We start from the raw sequence: 18,558 nt of genomic DNA on the forward strand, positions 1-18,558 counted from the left end.
TATGCAACAAGATTTTTAATCTGTTTAAAACGTATTGTTAGCTATTGTTACAAACACACCTGTGCTACTTGCGACTGGTTTTGTGGCCCAGAGACACATATATCTTCTAATTTATTGTCATTAAATTGTATTAGTATTATATCAGGCCTTTGACAAACCCTATACATTGACCACTAAAGATGAGTCATAAAACAGCATTTTATGATGAGCTACGCTTACATGAAACACTTTTGGCTACTGCATCAGAACAGAAAAGATGACTTGAGCAAGTTCACCACTGAAACCTCAGTCTGAAAAAAGTTAGGGTACCATGAGATAAGGGTCAGTCTGGCTCTACACATCAACAGATAACCTGTGGGTTTTCTACATCACCGCCATTTCCAGATATGTTGATGCTACACTACACGTCATATTTTGGCTGATAAGCTCAAAGATAAAGATGTTGAGACATTCTTTAAAAAAAAACTGTGAACTGTATGTAGCATCAGTAGATGCTAAAGTTGGAGCCACTTTGCTTAAACAGAAATCACCACACTACTGCATAGCAGATGTACTAAAAACCCACTCGGAAGACCTTAGCAAGTGAAAAGCATCACCTTGACAACCACCAAGAACACTTGCTGCATTGTGGCAATGATTTCTGCATGGGCAAAAACCGCTCAAAATGTAAACCTAGTTTAAAACACAATGCTGACAGAGGATATTAAAGATAGCCTTTCATTTCTGGATATTTTAGCAGCTTTGCTGACTTATGGTCCATTTTTGCACACTGTGAAGAATCACTTCCTCATAAAAATCAGTGGGGCAAGTACAAATAAAGAACATTTTAACACTAGCTCTACAGACCTACAGAACATAGCACTGAACGTCTTAACATGCAAAGAAAGCAAAAGGAAATTGTGGGAAGTGACCCAGTAATTGTCCTAAACTCAAGAGGTTTGTAATGGTAAAGTAACTTACTTTTAAACATTATGTTTACTGCATAATGTTACAAAGATAAAGATGTGTCAATGTGGTTGATGATCAGCAAAAGTACTCATCAGTTGCATTTCAAAACACAACAACAACATGTGAAATTAAAGGAATCGTTCTTCAAGAATTCTGTCATTTATTCATCCTCGTGTCACTCTGAATCTTTAGGGTTTCTGAGGGTATTAAAGTGAATTCACCCACAAATGAAAGAATTAGCTCACTTCCAGAATAGAAATTTCCTGATAATTTACTCGCCCCCATGTCATCCAAAACGTTCATGACTTTCTTTCCTCGGTCGAAAAGAAACTAAGATTTTTGAAGACAACATCCTGTATAGTGGACATTCATGGGGATTAACGGGTTGAAAGTCCAAATTGCAGTTTCAATGCTGCTTCAAAAGGCTCGATCAAGCCAAGAAACAAGGGTCTTATCTAGTAAAACGATCTGCCATTTTCTTAAAAAAAAAATTAAAATGTATATGCTTTAACCTGTGATGTGCATCCATGACTTCACAGATTACGTAATCACACTGGAAAGGTCACGCGTGGTTAGTTCTTCTGTGTACTTTGGTTCAAAAAGGTAGGGTAAAAACCTTTTTTTTTTGTAAAGGGCATTTGACTTTCTACGCAAGTTCGCTTTGTAAACACTGGGTCGGTACTTCTGACCTTTTCCAACGTGACTACATTGTGTAGACCCCTTTGAAACTGCAATTTGAACCTTCAACCCAAGTCCACTATATGGAGAAAAATCCAGGAATGTTTTCCTCAAAAACCTTTATTTTCGACTGAAGACAGACAGACAGACATGAACATCTTGGATGACATGGGGGTGAGTATATTATTAGGAAAAATTTCTATTCTGGAAATGAAATAATCCTTTAAGGGCAAAAAAAGATCTTAAATGAGAGCAGAACACGTCTTATTCATAAATTCATAAAGTCTTTTTTTCAATACAAATATCTAAACTTCCTTAAATATGAAGTCTTGTTTTATAAAACACTTAACAAAAATGAAGTGAGTTTATGCTTAAAACAAGAACAAATATCTGTCAACGGGGAATGAAAACTTGTTTTCCCTTTTGAATTATGATTTGAGTTCTCAGTAAACAAGCTTCCCAAGAAAAAATATCTTGACTGAAGAATCACATTTTTCCCAATTTTGAAGCACTGCCATTAGATATTCAAATTATATATTGATTTACTGATGTACTGTGTTCCATTAAATTCATTCGTTTCATTTTTTATATGTGACCCTGGACCACAAAACCAGTCATAAGAGTAAATTTTTTGAAACTGAGATGTATACATCATCTGAAAGCTGAATAAATAAGCTTTCCATTTGTTAATATATAGCAATATTTGGCTGAGACACAACTATTTGAAAATCTGGAATCTGAGGGTGCACAAAAAAAAAAAAAAAAAAAAAAAAAAAAAATTTATAGAGAGAGAGAGGGAGAGAGAATCACCTGTAAAGTTGTCCAAATGAAGTTCTTAGCTATGCATATTACTAATCAAAAATGTAATTTTGATATATTTATGTTAGGAAATGTACAAAAGATTTTCATGGAACATGATCTTTACTTAATATCCTAATGATTTTTGGGATAAAAGAAAAATTGATCATTTGGTCCATGCATTGCATTGCTGGCTATTGCTACAAATATACCCGTGCTACTTATAACTAGTTTTGTGGTCCAGGGTCACATGTGTGTCTAAAAAGGTCTTAAAGACTTCATAAAACTTCATAAACCCTGTTCTTCTGTAGGAAAAAGGAAAAAAAAGTTTTTTAAGCAAGTGAACACCATTGACATGTTTGGACCTATTGATGTTCACTGCAAGGGGAAAAAAAAACAACAACAACAGAAACATTCTTCAAAACATCTTCATTTGCATTTCACAGGTTTGTAACATCATGAGGGCAAGAAAAGACGCAATGCTAATTTTTGGAGTGAAACAGCTTGTCCTACTCATGTAGGAGGCACAAATAAAGTTTTAGTTACGTGATTTGCAACCTAAAACACACATGTGAACATATGATTGCTTGTTGCATTATTCATAACTACACTTCTGTTGTACACACATTATCCAACGCTATAATCTGAAGTCAAGAAAAAAAAAAAATCCCACAGAAGACCAGAGCAGCACCATAATCCACACCACTTCAGGACGTGGATCATTTAGTGCCTTGGCCGTCCAATCGCAAAGACAAAGACCTGCTGATAATCTCGTCCGGTAATCAGATCAAAGTAATGATGCTGTTGACGTGCTTACGACAGGCTTATGCATGCATGATGCACAAAAGACGCCCCCAAATTCAACCTGAGAGATTAGAATGATTGCATTTAAATCTCCGAGCACTTGAGTACAAGCCCTTTCCTCCGCACAGCTGATATGTTGCAATCTAGCTCAAAGAGGGGCGGCTTGAACTCTCCTTAGGGAGAGAAGGAAAGATCGCGGCTTTACATAAGATGGACAGCTACGTACAGCTGTGAGGTCTGGCCAGATTAACAGATGCCGTGCTTGAGATTAGCATTCTGATGCAAGAGGAACGAGAAATTATGTGCTTGCGCAAACAGCCGTTCTGAGAAGCCGCTGTCTGGATGGACGAAACTACAGTGATAGCACGAAACAGATATTAGAAGTGAGGAAATAATGACAAAAAAGTCTTGAAATGAACAGGAACTTGCATTTGAAATCAACAAATGGGCTTTTGTTCATGATTTCTTCCCTCACACCTACAAATGCTCCAAAACGCTTTCAATTTTAAACACTGAACACTATAAACATTATGAAATGACAACAAATTTCAGCAAACTGTTTCGCTGACCAAAAATGAAGTTTGTCAGTGTGCGCTAAAATAATCTTCCAGACGCATTTCAAAACACAATACGTAAAATAAAAAAAAAAAAAAAAAAAACAGTTCACCTGAATTTTAAGTGTTATGATTTATTTGCTCTCATGTCGTTCCAAAACCATGTGACTTTCTTTATTTTGCAGAAAACAAAAATGATATTTTGAAAAACAGAAAAATCACACAGGTTTGGAATGACATATTAATTCTGGGGTGAAACATATGAAAAGTGAGGAAATAAAGACAAAAATATCTTGACATAAACAAGAACTAGTCCTTTGGATCAACAGTGCTTTAAACTGCTTTCTGAAAAATTGCTTGCGTTTCTCTTTCAAATCACTTTAGATAAAGACATCGGCTAAACGAATAAATAACCATCGTCACATATCACCAAGTATGTGACCCTGGACGACAAAACCAGTCTTAGGTAGCATGTGTATGTTTGTAGCAATAGCCAAAAATACACTGTATGGATCTAAATCATCGATTTTTCTTTTATGCTAAAAATCATTAATATATTAAGTAAAGATCATGTTCCATAAAGATATTTTGTACATTTTCTACCATAAATGTATCAAAACTTCCTTTTTGATTAGTAATATGCATCGCTAAGAACTTCAAATGGACAACTTTCAAGGCGATTTTCTCAATATTTTGATGTTTTTGCACCCTCAGTTGTTTCTCAGCCAAATATTGTCCTATGCTAACAAACCATACAGCTTTAAGATGTCCTATAAAACCCTATTTTGAAGAATTGACACTTATGACTGGTTTTGTGATCCAGGGTCACATATATACATTATAAGCACTTCCTTATTCACCATGTCATATTCATCCATCCTACTTCACGCAGACGAAAATGAATTTTTCCTGGCATAGGAACAGAGGACCAAACAATAAAACTAATCAATAACAAACAAACCAATTGGTCCAGATCCAACCTAAGCTGTGAGTACTGATTCAGTAGTTAATTAGTAATGAGACAATAAGGCACTTACAGACATGCTGATCAAGATAGAAAAAGCCCCAACTACGTGCTCCTGTGTATCTAAATTAATAAACAACAGCACACATTAAATAATCATGACTTACCTTCAATATTTCCCCACGTTTAAAACTCAGCTCATCATCTGCAGTTGCTTTGAAATCATACTTGGCAATGGCCTCCATGATACAGCCCGACGGACACCTATCTGGTAAGGTACAAAGCAGTGGAAAATGCCTCCTGATGCAGTTTATATCCCTGTTGTGGACCAGAGGACCAGACAATGAGATCTCAATAGCGACGATGAGCACAGATCCAAGAAGACACAATGATCTCCACCTGCCTCTCTCTCTCTCTGTCTCTGTCTCTGTCTGTCAGTCAGCCCCGCGTCTCTCCTCCCGTCGCGATCCTCACATAAAGATCACGGCGAGAAACCTGCGAACAAAGTACAGTCTCTGAGAAAATCCGATAGGGCTCGATAGTGTTGATCTAGTGTTCTAGATTGTTCAATGGGCCGCGCCCCACGATACAACTGGCATTAAAAAGCAAACGCTCCCCATAAAGAGGAAGGAAACCCGTCTGCTTGACGTCTCAAGCGGCCAATTACGCGCCGCGGCTAGAGCGGACCGTCCAATCGGATTACCGCGTCAAAACGGCGTCAGCCAATCAACGCACTAGAAGGGGCGTCAGCACCCAATTGGCTTCGCTCCGTCTGTTGCTCGACCAATAAACAATCAGAATTTCACAGCGTTTACGAACGCAAGGCTCGATAACGTCATAGAGCTATAGAACGTGCACAGAATAATATTACTTTGAGCAAATATCAAGAATTGCGCAGACATAAGTCAACATGTAAACGCAGCTATGTAAACGAGCTGTAATGTATTAACGTTATCAGATATCTAGCAAAGAGAAAATCGCGCGAATGTCACCGGAAATGCTTTGGATGTTTTTTAAAGCATATATGTTATCATACATTTTAATCATATCGACAACATGCTTAGCACTGCACGCAATTCAACAGGAAGCATTTGACAACTTAGTATTAAAAACTAACGCTACTTTTACCATCACATGACATAATCATTTAATGTTTACAACATTAAACATTCATTTTAAACAACAAGTGAACCGGGTTAACTTTATATACATGCATTACATTATAAAACTCACTTTCAAAGTCTAACATACGACAGTTTTTAAAGTGCTTATATTCACTATATATCGTTTAAATGATGGTAAAAAATAAACATGACTATTCCAGGACAGTTCCGAAGGTTCTAGTTTAAAAACCCCGTAATATAACGTTAAAAACAACACGTGAGACCGAGGTTCTTCTGTCAACTTCATGTCTGACGTTAGAAGTATGAACTCCATGATTTCGTTAGCATAAATAATAGCGAATAGTGGTAATGCATAGTAAAGCACAGAGGCCTTATGGCCTTTGCTCATGTTAACGTGGAAAAAACATTGACGCTGGCAGTCAGAGAAAAGCTGTAGTTTTTTATACTCACTCTTAAAAACTACTGTGAGGGCCAACACTCGCTCTCTCGTTTTAAAGACCTTGGAATCCACTCTAATTGGTCTTTAATCGTTGATGAGGTTGAGCTCTTGTACCTCGCCCGACTTGAAATGGTGAAAAATTGCTGTATTTTTCTGTTTATTTCCGTTTCCTCTTTGAAACAGCGACGTCCACACATTCAGCTTCCGCCTGCCCCTAGTGGACGAGTTCGGTCATTACACAATTTTATAACTTAGTCCAATGATGATCAATAGGCTGCAGCATAGTGCCATCTTCTGGTCAACAGTTTCTTAATTTTACAGGGAATAAACATCGAGAGTTTTTCACACGCTGTGTTGATTATTGAAGCTCAGAACATTGTTTGAAACGAACTCGTCTTTACATGTACACTAATTCATACACAGTAGTATTATTTAATGTGTCAGTTCTGTAGTTTATACTTGTCATTACACCACTGCAATGTGGAGCTTGTATTCTACATCTGTAAATGTTCGCACGATAAAATGAATACATTTTAATTAATTTTATAAAGCAAGCAATTTAATTCAAGCTATTTAATTTCTGACGGGATGTGAGGGATAAAGTACAGTGCGTTCATTTTACTGTAGTGTTGTTTAACAACAGTTTTTTTTTTTTTTTTCTTTTTAGGTGAGAAACACTTTAAAAACTCCATAAACTCCATAACTCCGTTTTTGTGAGTTGTGAAAATTAGATGATCTGGCCTTTACACATATACACATATATACTCATAGTAAAGACTATGATAGTCTATAACCTCACAACCTCGCATTAAATTCAGTATGGCGTTCATAACCTTTATATTGGCTAATAAAAATAACGCTTGATTTCAAAGTCCAAAACCACCGCATGTGATCCACTTGCGAAACCCACCTCCTTCAGCCTTACTAGTCTTTATAAAGAGGCTTCTTAAGAGTATGAGGGTTTAAAAATAACAAAATAGTGTACTTTAAAACATAGCCCCCTTTAAGCACACACGCACATTTATGATATGAATTATATACAGTGTTGGGGAAAATTACTATTAAAAGTAATGCATTACAATTTTGCGTTACCCCCTGAAAAAGTAACTAATTACGTTACTTAGTTACTTATTATGGAAAGTAATGCGTTACGTTACTTTTGCGTTACTTTTTTAAATCTAGGCAGGGCTTGCTTCTTTGTTTTTAATATAAAACAATTTTAATGTAAAAGCCCTTTTACACTAAAAGTGAAATGAATTCAACTCAGGCTGAAAGAAAAGTACATTTATACAGGAGATCACTCTTCAGCTATAAAAAAATAAATAAATAAAAATAAGCACAAAAATATCTAAAGTATTTTTTGCTTATTAGTATGGTTGAACTGCATCATCGAAGATCAGCAGCAAAGACACTGGTTAATAAAATGGGATTAAAGGATATTTGTTTTATTTAACATATTTAATTATTGCAGGGTTGTGTCATATTCTGAGTTTGCATTTCACTGTTTTTATTCATTTTGAGGAATACTGAATCTGTTTTTTGTGAGTGAGATGAATTAACGCATGTTCACATTTAGTCTAGAATACAGTAACGTCATGTTTACTCCCAATTTCCTGACAGGAGACTTGTCAATCAATAAATGGGGAAAAAAGTAACTGGCGTTACTTATTTCAAAAAGTAACTCAGATGTTTTTTTAGAAATTCAAAAGTAATGCGTTACATTACTAGTTACTTGAAAAAAGTAATATTACATAACTCGCACTACTTGTAATACGTTATCCCCAACACTGATTATATATATACACACAGATTTTTCGTTTTAATATATACTACCAGTCAAGTTTTTGAACAGTGAGATTTTCAATGTTTTTTTTTTTTAAAGAAGTCTCTTCTGCTCACCAAGCCTGCATTTATTTGATCCTAAATACAGCAAAAGCTGTAATATTGTGAAATATTTTTACTATTTAAAATTACCGCTTTCTATATGTATTTTAAAATGTAATTTATTCCTGTGATCAAAGCTGAATTTTCAGCATCATTACTCCAGTCTTCAGTGTCACATGATCCTTCAGAAATCATTTTAATATGCTGATTTGCCGTTTAAGAAACATTTATTATTATTATCGATATTTAAAATAGTTGAGTACATTTTTCAGGATTCTTTGACGAATAGAAAGATCCAACGATCAGCATTTAACTGAAATAAATTTTTTTTTTTTTTCCCAAATCATAGAAATGTATACTTTCAATTAGCAAGGATGCTTTAAATTGATCAAAAGTGATTATAAAGACATTTTTAATGTCACAAAAGATTTCTATTTCAGATATACGCTGTTTTTCTGAATTTTCTATTCATTAAAGAAACCTAAAAAAAAAAATTAAAAGGCTGTTTTCAACATAAATAATAAATGTTCTCTGAGCAGCAAATCAGAATATTAGAATGATTTCTGAAGGATCATGTGACTGGAGTAATGATGCTAAAAAATTCAGCTTTGAAATCACAGGAGTAAATTACATGTTAAGATATATTCTAATAGAAAATAGTTATTTTAAATAGTAAAAATATTTAAAATGTTACTGTTTTTGCTGTACTTTGGATCAAATAAATCCAGGTTTAGTGAGCAGAAGACACTTATTTAACATTAAAAATCTTACTGTTCAAAAACGTTTGACTGGTGGTGTAGGTAATAAGCCTACCCAGAATTTTTCAGACACGTGCACAAAAAGTAAATAAATAAATAAAAATATTAATGTGTGTAACTAATGGCATCAACTTAATGCTTGTAGGGGAGAGTGGGGTGAATGGAGCCGGTTTTTATTTACGGTGTTTAAACTGAGCACATGACAGTAATGCATCCAACATAAATATGTACATACATTTCAGGATGTGGTGCATCTTAATCACTTTGGATCGAAAATAACCTGTTTTTAAAATATGGCTTTCTAAAAAAGGTGGTCTCTTGGCTCAACTTGGTCACACGTAATTTGAGCCTAGGGAGAGGGTAACTGTGCCACTGATTATGCTGAAGTAAAAATGAACATTTTCACCTCATGCTATATCAAAGGAATAGAAATTGAATAAAAATAACTTCTTAAAATCTATATGTGAGCCTTGTGACGGACAGGCCATCCATGCAGGGACTTCATAAAAGTTTTTATTTTATATTACGTAAAAACAAAGTAAAATTCAAATTGAAGAATTAAAAATAAATAAACAAATAAATGGACTGCAGCTGACCACAGAACTGGGCTAATAGTACTCAACATCCCACTTACGAATACAATTTCACTTATGAAATACAATTTCATAAAAACTTAAACGGCCAATCTTTATAAACAAGCCCTTATGAAAATTAACCATAGTTTTATTATAGTAAAAGTGCAGTAGCCATGTTTTTTTTTTTTTTTTTTTTTTTTAAGCATATTGATTACCATTTGTATAACTAGAAAAACCATAGTTAAACTATGGTTAGTGTAGCAAAACCATGGTTAATTTGTGGTTACCATGGTATAACCAGTGTTGAGGGTAACGCATTACAAGCAGCGTGAGTTACATAATATTATTACTTTTTCCAAGTAACTAATAAAGTAACGCATTACTTTTTACCTGACTTTTTTAAAATAAGTAACACCAGTTACTTTTCCCCTATTTATTGATTGAAAGCTCTCCTGTCCCCATGTTGAGAGAAATCAGGAGTAAAATGTTAGTTCTAGAATAAATGTGAACATACATTAATTCATCTTACAAAAAACAGATTCAGTATTCCTCAAAATGAATAAAAACAGTGAAATTCAACTCAGAATATGACACAAACTTGCAATAATTAAATATGTTAAATAATACAAATATCCTTTATGCATTTAATCTCATTTTATTAACCAATGTCTTTGCTGCCAGCCTTCAATGATCTAATTCAACCATACTAATAAGCAAAAATTACTCAAGATAATCTAACATGTGTTTTCCTTTTTTTTTTTTCTTTTTTTCTTCTGCAGTCTACTGTACAGACGTCATTTAAAAGCCTGAGGCTTTTGGTGTGAAAAGGCTTTTACATTTGCCAAACATAGAACTTTTTATATTAAAAACAAACAAGCAAATCCTGCCCAGATTTAAAAAGTAACGCAAAAGTAAAGTAACACATTACTTTCCATAAAAAGTAACCAAGTAATGTAATTAGTTACTTTTTAAGGGAGTAACTCAATATTGTAATGCATTTAAAAGTAACTTTACCCAACACTGGGTATAACTATAGTAACCGTGTTTTTTTGGTTTTATTTGTAGCAAAACCATGGTTAATTTGAATATTTTTTTTTAGAACAAAATCAAGTTTAAAACAAAGAACAAAATCAAAAATGTTCAAAAACATTTAATGAAATACAATGTAGAATTACAGTAAAATATTACTTAATAACCATAAGAATGGATGAGCCACAGGCTCAATTTACCCCAGGACTTCTGGATCAATGTACCACACTCTTTTAAACAAACTTGTATCATCCAGTTTAGAGCTAACATCGTGCTAACAGTATAGCCTCATAACCTCCTGAAGCACAAAAAAAGTGTAATATTTTTTCAGAATTTTCTGTAATTGTTCAGACACAAGAACCATAAATCCTTGAACGTAAAAAAATCACTTTGAACAGCCAAAAAACTTAAACGTAGTTTTCTAAACTTAAATGTAGTTACCAGTCACCATCGCCAATTTTGTTTAAGGTTGCCTAGAAACAAAGCATGGCTCAGGCTTAAATCACCCCACTCTCCCCTACACTTACATGACAGTCCGACTGGAATATGTCTATTTTTGTACATATGTAAACGTATTATTATGTTAATCACTTTTATGCAGGCTATTAAACACAACCTACTATAACAACCTATGTTGCAATTAATTTGAGCACATCTGCTTCAATACGCGCTTTACGCGTAGGCTGATCAAAATCCCCTCAGGTTTCATACAGCATTCAATCCTACATATGAAAACATGTTTCCACTTTTCACTTCGCAGACACTTCAAACCCAGCCTGATTAAACCGCTCACTAATTGCAGGGACAGTCCCAGTGAGGAAACACGTGCAGATTATGCGGTTGAAATGACAGCCCGAATGGGATTAGCAGATGTAAATGGACGTGATTAAGGCAGAACAATCAGTTCTGTGCAGTTTCTCGTTTCTTTAAACCGTGGTGTAGCCGAAAGTGCCCAGATGGATGATGTTCGTCACGTCAGCAGGATCATTACCATCAGGCAGCAAATCAGACGCTACATCGAGCTGGAGTCTTCAAGATCACACACAACTCCTTTTCCCAGCAAGACGCACAGATGTTCTGTGCATTGGGAGCGTTAACCTCGCCGGAGAGACGTTTCAATCAGACCATGAAGCGTTCAAGTGTGCATTAGCGGACGTTTTGGCGATGTTGGAGATCGTGGTTCGTGCAGAGCGCGTTTGAGGAGCTGTCAACTAGTGGCATGCGTTTCAGAGGACAAATTCAAGGCAAAGAGAGACCTCAACAACTGCGGTGTTCTTCAAACCACTGGAGATTAAGGTAGGTTCATGAAAAATTTGATGATATTTGATGTTAACCAAAAGTAGTTAACCAAAAAAAGTGTTTGACATGTGCCATGTCATTATTTTATTATAACAGCCTAATTAATATGATACTACCATGTTGTTCCTTGAAGTACCTTAGAATACGTAAATACTATGCTATGTTAATCATCATTATTATTTTGTAAGGATATAAATATTGATCTGGCAGTTTGCATGCACGCAGTTTTATACTATGTGAGGAAAAATAGCAGGATTGATTTTACATTGTACTAAACGCAAAATATATTATTAAAATATCCTGATTTTGTTTGTTGGCAGTATATCTTTTTTTCTATTCAGTGTGAAATTGTCCTTATTTTTTATTCTTAATAAAATAATTCTGATTTCATGATTCTCAGGAAAAAAGTGAGAATATTTATTTGCTAAATAAACTTAAATTCGCTACATTTAAAAAAACAAACAAACAAACAAAAACAATCCCTGCATTAAACGTTTACGTAATAGCTAATTTACAATTTTAACTCTAAATCTTTGTATTTTTTTCCTCTTAAATTTCCTGTGGACACACAGCTCCCCCTTGCGGCCCCCTGGGAGTCCTCAGTTTAAATATATATCTCTATAAATGGAGATTGCCAAAACGCTGTTGTTAATAAAACAAACAGACAGCAAGGCAACAGTAAGCACGATGCAAAAACAAACACCAATTACAATTCAGAAAAGCCTGAAGGGTTTGAACAAATCCCAAAAATAACTTGCTCTGTTTATTCATCGTTCCTTGTCCAGATTTGACTGTTTACAAAAACCTCAGTAAGTGTTGAATATACGTTTAAGTGTGTAACATTGTTTAGAATTCTCTTAGTCAGATATTGTGACAAATATATTTAATTTACTTCACAGAAAGCATTTTTTTTTTTTTCCTCAGTATGTTTTTATATGTCTCAGTATTTCTCATTATGTTTTGAAACGTAATGAAATGTGACCCTGGACGACAAAACCAGTCATTAAGGTCAATTAATATTAGATTTACATAATTTGAACGTCGAATAAATAAGCTTTCCATTGATGTATGGTTTGTTAGGACAGAACAATATTTGGCCAAAAAACAAGTACATGAAAATCTGGAATCTGAGGGTGCAAAAAAAAAAAAAAAAAAGGCATTTTGATATATATATGTTAGGAAATTTACAAAATATCTTAATGGAACATGATCTTAATATCCTAATGATGTTTGGCATAAAAGAAGAATTGATCATTTTGACCCATACAATGTATTGTTGGTAATTGCTACAAATATACCCGTACAACTTAAAACTGTTTTTGCGATATGATGCAGTCCTATTAATAACATCTGTGCATTGTGTTTTATGGTCAAGTTTGTGATGGATTTCAACGTGACCCCCACTGAGAATTCAAGTGATGATTTTAATTCATCTCAACATCTGAAAGCAGGTAAATGTATAATATTTTGTGTGTCTTGTTGCAAACTAACAAGTTTTATTAATGTCAAATATCTAATTTATGTGACTATTTAGACCAACACAAGTCATTTCAAGGGCCAAGTAGCTCTCCACTACTTTTTATAGCATAATTTTCAGTTCTTTGCTTATAGCTCCTCACTTACAGGCTTTGTGGCTGGGATAATTTTTAGTCATTATCACAAATACATCCTGACAAGATGATCAGGACCCAGAGAGGAACTGAATAATTCTGACAGGGTTTATTGTGTGATAATGTCCTGCTTATTATATCACTACTTACCACATAAATGGCTGCCCTGAAATATTGTTAAAAAGTAGTTTCTTATGTGAAAATAATGAGACCACAGCACACAAGATATATGTGTGTGTTATTCACAGTTATGAATAAAAAAAAAAATGGATTACCAGGGAAAAGAGTCAAAATATATAATTTAGCGTAAATATTTACACTATTGTTCAAATTTTGGATTGTACTATTTTTTTCATGTTTTCGAAAGACACCAAGACTGCATTTATTTAATAAGGAACACAGTAAGAATTGTAATATTGTGAAATACTATTATATTTTTAAATACCTTGAATATATTTTAAAACGTAATTTATTCCTGTGATGCAAAGCTGAATTTTCAGCATCATTACTCCAGTCTTCAGTGTCTTTAGAAATCATTCTAATATGCTGATTTGCTGTTAAATTTTAGTATTATCAATGTTAAAATTTGCTACTCAATTTTTGTGTGGAAACTGTGTGAGATACATTTTTCCAGGATTCTTTGAGGAACAGAAAGTTCAAAAGATAAGTATTTATTTGAAATGGAAATCATTTGTAATAGTATACGTTTTTAATATCACTTTTGATCAGTGTAATACATTCTTACTGAAGAAAACAAATTATTTTATTATTATTATTATTTTTTTTTTTAAAGAAGTCACCAAGACTGCATTTATTTGATCGAAAGTTTACCATTTAAAATAACACTTTTCTATTTGAATATATTTTTAAAATGTAATTTATTTATACAGCAAAAACAGTAACATTTTGAAATATTTTTTACTATTGAAAATAACTGTTTTCTATTTGAATATATTTTTAAAATATCATTTATTCCTGTGATTTCAAAGCTGAATTTTTTTAACATCATTACTCCAGTGACGTGATCTTTCAGAAATCATTCTAATATTCTAATTTGATTTTCATGTTTCTTTGATGAATAACGAGTTTCTGAAGAACAGCATTTATCTGAATTAAAAAGCTTTCATAAAATTATAAATATCTTTGTAATCACGTTTGATAAATTTAAAGCATCCTTGCTTGCTTAAAAATAATTTCTGTAATTTCTATTTAAAAAAAAAAAGATCTGACTCTGTTACAAAAGCTTTTAATTTAAGATTAATTAGATAAATGATCTTTGGATGTTTCTATTCAAAGAATCTGGAAAAAAATGTACTGTTTTAAATATTGATGATAATAATAAAAATGTTCCTTGAACAGCAAATCATCATATTAGAATGATTTCTGAAGGATCGTGTGACAATGAAGACTGGAGTAATGATGCTGAAAATGTAGCTTTGATCACAGGAATAAATTACATTTTAAAATATATTCAAATAGAAAGCAGTTATTTTAAATAGTAAAAATATTTCACAATATTACAGCTTTTGCTGTATTTTGGATCAAATAAATGCAGGCTTGGTGAGCAGAAGAGACTTCTTTAAAAACATTAAAAATCTTATGTTCAAAAACTTTTGACTGGAAGTGTCTCTCTCAAAAAGCTTCTAAAAAAGAAGAAAAATTTAAATGAAAATGTATTTTTAAAAATGTATTTTGGTACTTAAAAAATCTCTTTTTTTCCTATAGACACTGATGAACAATATCACAATGTTCTAATGCCAAGCATTTATGGAGTCATCTGCTTCGTCGGCATAATAGGCAACTGCATCGTCATCTACACCATTGTCAAAAAAAATAAATTCAGGGCGCAACAGACGGTGCCTGACATCTTTATCTTCAGCCTATCGATTGCAGATCTTCTGTTTCTCCTAGGCATGCCATTCCTCATCCACCAGCTAGTGGGAAACGGCTCGTGGTGTTTCGGCGCCACCATGTGCACCGTTATCACAGCGCTGGACTCCAACAGCCAGATCGTGAGCACCTACATTTTAACAGTCATGACTTTGGATCGATACTTGGCGACGGTTCACCCCATCCGCTTCAACCACATACGCACTCCATGCGTGGCCGTGGCGGTCGTGGGCCTGGTGTGGATTCTCTCACTCCTGTCCATCACGCCGGTGTGGATGTACGCCGGCCTCATGCCCCTGCGGGATGGATCGGTGGGATGCGCATTGCTCCTTCCTAATCCGGCGACAGACACGTACTGGTTTACTCTCTACCAGTTTGTGCTGGCGTTCGCTCTGCCGTTGGTGATCATTTGCGTGGTGTTTTTTAAGATCCTCCAAAACATGGCCGCCACGGTGGCCCCGCTTCCCCAGCACAGCCTTCGCGTGCGCACTAGAAAGGTCACTCGGATGGCCGTCGCCATATGCCTGGCGTTCTTCATTTGCTGGGCGCCTCATTACATCTTGCAGTTGGCACATTTGAGCGTGCAGCGGCCCAGTTACGCTTTTCTGTACGCCTATAATGTCGCCATTAGCATGGGCTACGCCAACAGTTGCATTAACCCCCTGCTCTACATCATGCTGAGCGAAACCTTCAAAAGACAGTTCATTGTAGCTATCCGTCCGGCACACAAAGACTTCAGGGTTGATCCGGCTGACGGGAGTGTGAGTCTCCGTCTGGCCCCCGACGGAGGGCAGCAGTCTCAGTCCTCTCGAGAGCTGCTGCCAGTTACTGTTGCTGTGCATTGAAACGGCACTGACTCATGCTGAACTCATTTTTTGTGTCTTTAATGAGCGTGCAGCTGAAAAGACGTCTATGAAGAGTCTTGCTAAATTGCTCATTAACAGTTCGTGTTTGGAAACGGATCTGTGATGATGCACTTTGCTTGGCGTATTTCTGTGTGGTGAAAGAGATATGAAGTATACACAACCTAATTATAGCAACACTTTCACACTGCAGTGGTTCAATACCTTGCGGTAGAATTTACAGCTATTTGTTTTCTGTAAAATAGGGCTACTTTTAAGTCTCTTTGGAATATCAGTGATGCATTCATTTGATTTATTTGGGCAATTAATAATGATTTTTTTAAAGAAGTCATTTCTGCTCATCAAGGCTGTGTTTATTTGATGAAAAAACAGGAAAAAACTGAAATATTGTGAAATATTTTTGAAATATAAAATAGTGGTTTTCTACTTTGATACACATTAACATATAATTTATTCCTCTGATGCAAAGCTGAATTTTCAGCATCATTACTCCAGTCTTCAGTGTCACATGATCCTTCAGAAATCATTTTAATATGCTGATTTATTATCAATGCTGGAAACAGTTGTGCTGCTTATTATTTCTTTTGGAACCTGTGATACTTTTTTCAGGATTCATTAATGAATAAAATGTTAAAAAAGGACAGCGATTATTTAAAATAGAAATCTTTTGTATACACTACCGTTCAAGGTTTGGGGTCAGCTAATTTTTTCTTTCTTTGTTTGAAAGAAATTAATATTTTTGTTCAGCAAGGATGTGTTAAATTGATAAAGTGATAGTAAAGACTGAAATTGTTGGAAAAAAACACATAAATTAGCCTGAAATTAGACTGATTTATGAAGGATCATGTAACACTGAAGACTGATGAATATTTAGCTTTGGATCACAGAAATTAGTTATATTTATAAGTATATTAAAAAAGAAAATGGTTATTTTACATTGCAATAATATTTCATAATATTACTATGTTTTTCTGTATTTATGATCAAATAAATGGAAATTTGATAAGCATAAGAGACTTACAAATCATTACAAATCTTATTGATCCCAAACGTCTGAACAGCAATGTGTGTGTGTGTGTTGAGGTCAAAAGTTTACATACACCTTGCAGAATCGGCAAAATGTTAATTATTTTACCAAAACAAGAGGGATCATACAAAATGCATGCTGTTTCTTATTTAGTACTAACCTGAATTTCACATAAAAGACGTTTACATATAGTCTACAACAGAAAATAATAGTTGTTTATCAAAAATGACCCTGTTCAAAAGTTTACAAAGTGTTTAGCTGAATGATCCTCAGCTGTGTTTTTTGTTTAGTGATAGTTGTTCATGAGTCCCTTGTTTGTTCTGAACAGTTAAACTGCCTGCTGTTCTTCAGAAAAATCCTTAAAAAACCACAGGTTATTTGGTTTTTCAGCTTTTTTGTGTATTTGAACCCTTTCCAACAATGAATGTGTGATTTTTGTATGACTGAGGACAACTGAGAGACTCATATGCAACTATTACAGAAGGTTCAAACACTCACTGATGCTCCAGAAAGAAAATACGATGCATTAAGAGCTGGAGGGTGAAAACTTTTCAAACTTGAAGATCAGGGTACATTTATTTTGTCTTCTGGGAAACATGTAAGTATCTTCTGTAGCTTCTGAAGGGCAGTACTGCAGAAAAAAAAAAATATATATATCTAGGCAAAATAAAAAAAATGTACACATCTTTATTCTGATCAAAAGTTTTCACCCCCATCTCTTAATGCATACTTTTTCCTTCTGGAGCATCAGTGAGTGTTTGAATCTTCTGTAATAGTTGCATATGAGTCCCTCAGTTGTCCTCAGTGTGAAAAGATGGATCTCAAAATCATATAGTCATTGTTGGAAAGGGTTCAAATACACAAAAATGCTGAAAAACCAAATAATCTGTGGTTTCTTAAGGATTTTTCTGAAGAACAGGAACTTCAGAACTGTTCAGGACAAACAAGGGACTCATGAACAACTATCACTAAACAAAAAACAAACACAGCTGTGGATCATTTAGGTAACAACACAGTATTAAGAATCAAGCGTATGTAAACTTTTGAACAGGGTCGTTTTTATAAATTACTCAAGTCAGTACTAAATAAAAAAATAACATGCATTTTGTATGATCCCTCTTATTTTGGTAAAAAAAATAACATTTTGCAGGGTTTATGCAAGGTTTATATAAAATTTTGACTTCAACTGTATGTGTGAAATGTATTTATTCCTGTGATGGCATAGCTGAATTTTCTTCAGTGAGTCTTCAGTGTCACATGATCCTTTTAAAATAACTCTCATATGCTGATTTAAAAAAAAAAAAAAAAAAAAAA

The 18,558-nt window shown here is 34.3% G+C and overlaps 2 protein-coding genes across 5 annotated transcripts in view; one reads left to right on the forward strand and one right to left on the reverse strand.

The window, feature by feature from the left end:
- The window catches only part of grb2b (growth factor receptor-bound protein 2b), a 56,044-nt gene extending 49,560 nt beyond the window's left edge, over nt 1-6,484 (reverse strand). For 2 of the 4 annotated variants that reach the window (XM_051103311.1, XM_051103292.1), the window contains exons 1-2: nt 6,321-6,484; nt 4,914-5,241 (exon numbers count right to left, since the gene is read on the reverse strand). In XM_051103311.1, coding sequence (XP_050959268.1) covers nt 4,914-4,991 — 78 coding nt within the window. In that variant the 5' untranslated portion in view covers nt 4,992-5,241; nt 6,321-6,484. The remainder of the gene's footprint in view (nt 1-4,913; nt 5,242-6,320) is intronic. The other 2 variants (XM_051103301.1, XM_051103306.1) reach the window with 2 other exon arrangements.
- A 4,997-nt stretch (nt 6,485-11,481) lies between these two features.
- mchr1b (melanin-concentrating hormone receptor 1b) lies at nt 11,482-17,581 on the forward strand. Its single transcript, XM_051103285.1, has 3 exons — nt 11,482-11,851; nt 13,230-13,305; nt 15,190-17,581. The coding sequence occupies exons 2-3, from the start codon at nt 13,236-13,238 to the stop codon at nt 16,197-16,199; spliced, it is 1,080 nt and encodes a 359-aa protein (XP_050959242.1). The 5' UTR covers nt 11,482-11,851; nt 13,230-13,235; the 3' UTR covers nt 16,200-17,581.
- The last annotated feature ends 977 nt before the right edge of the window (nt 17,582-18,558 follow it).

This window comes from Labeo rohita, chromosome 3 (assembly GCF_022985175.1).
Source record: "Labeo rohita strain BAU-BD-2019 chromosome 3, IGBB_LRoh.1.0, whole genome shotgun sequence".
Lineage (NCBI taxonomy): Eukaryota > Metazoa > Chordata > Actinopteri > Cypriniformes > Cyprinidae > Labeo > Labeo rohita.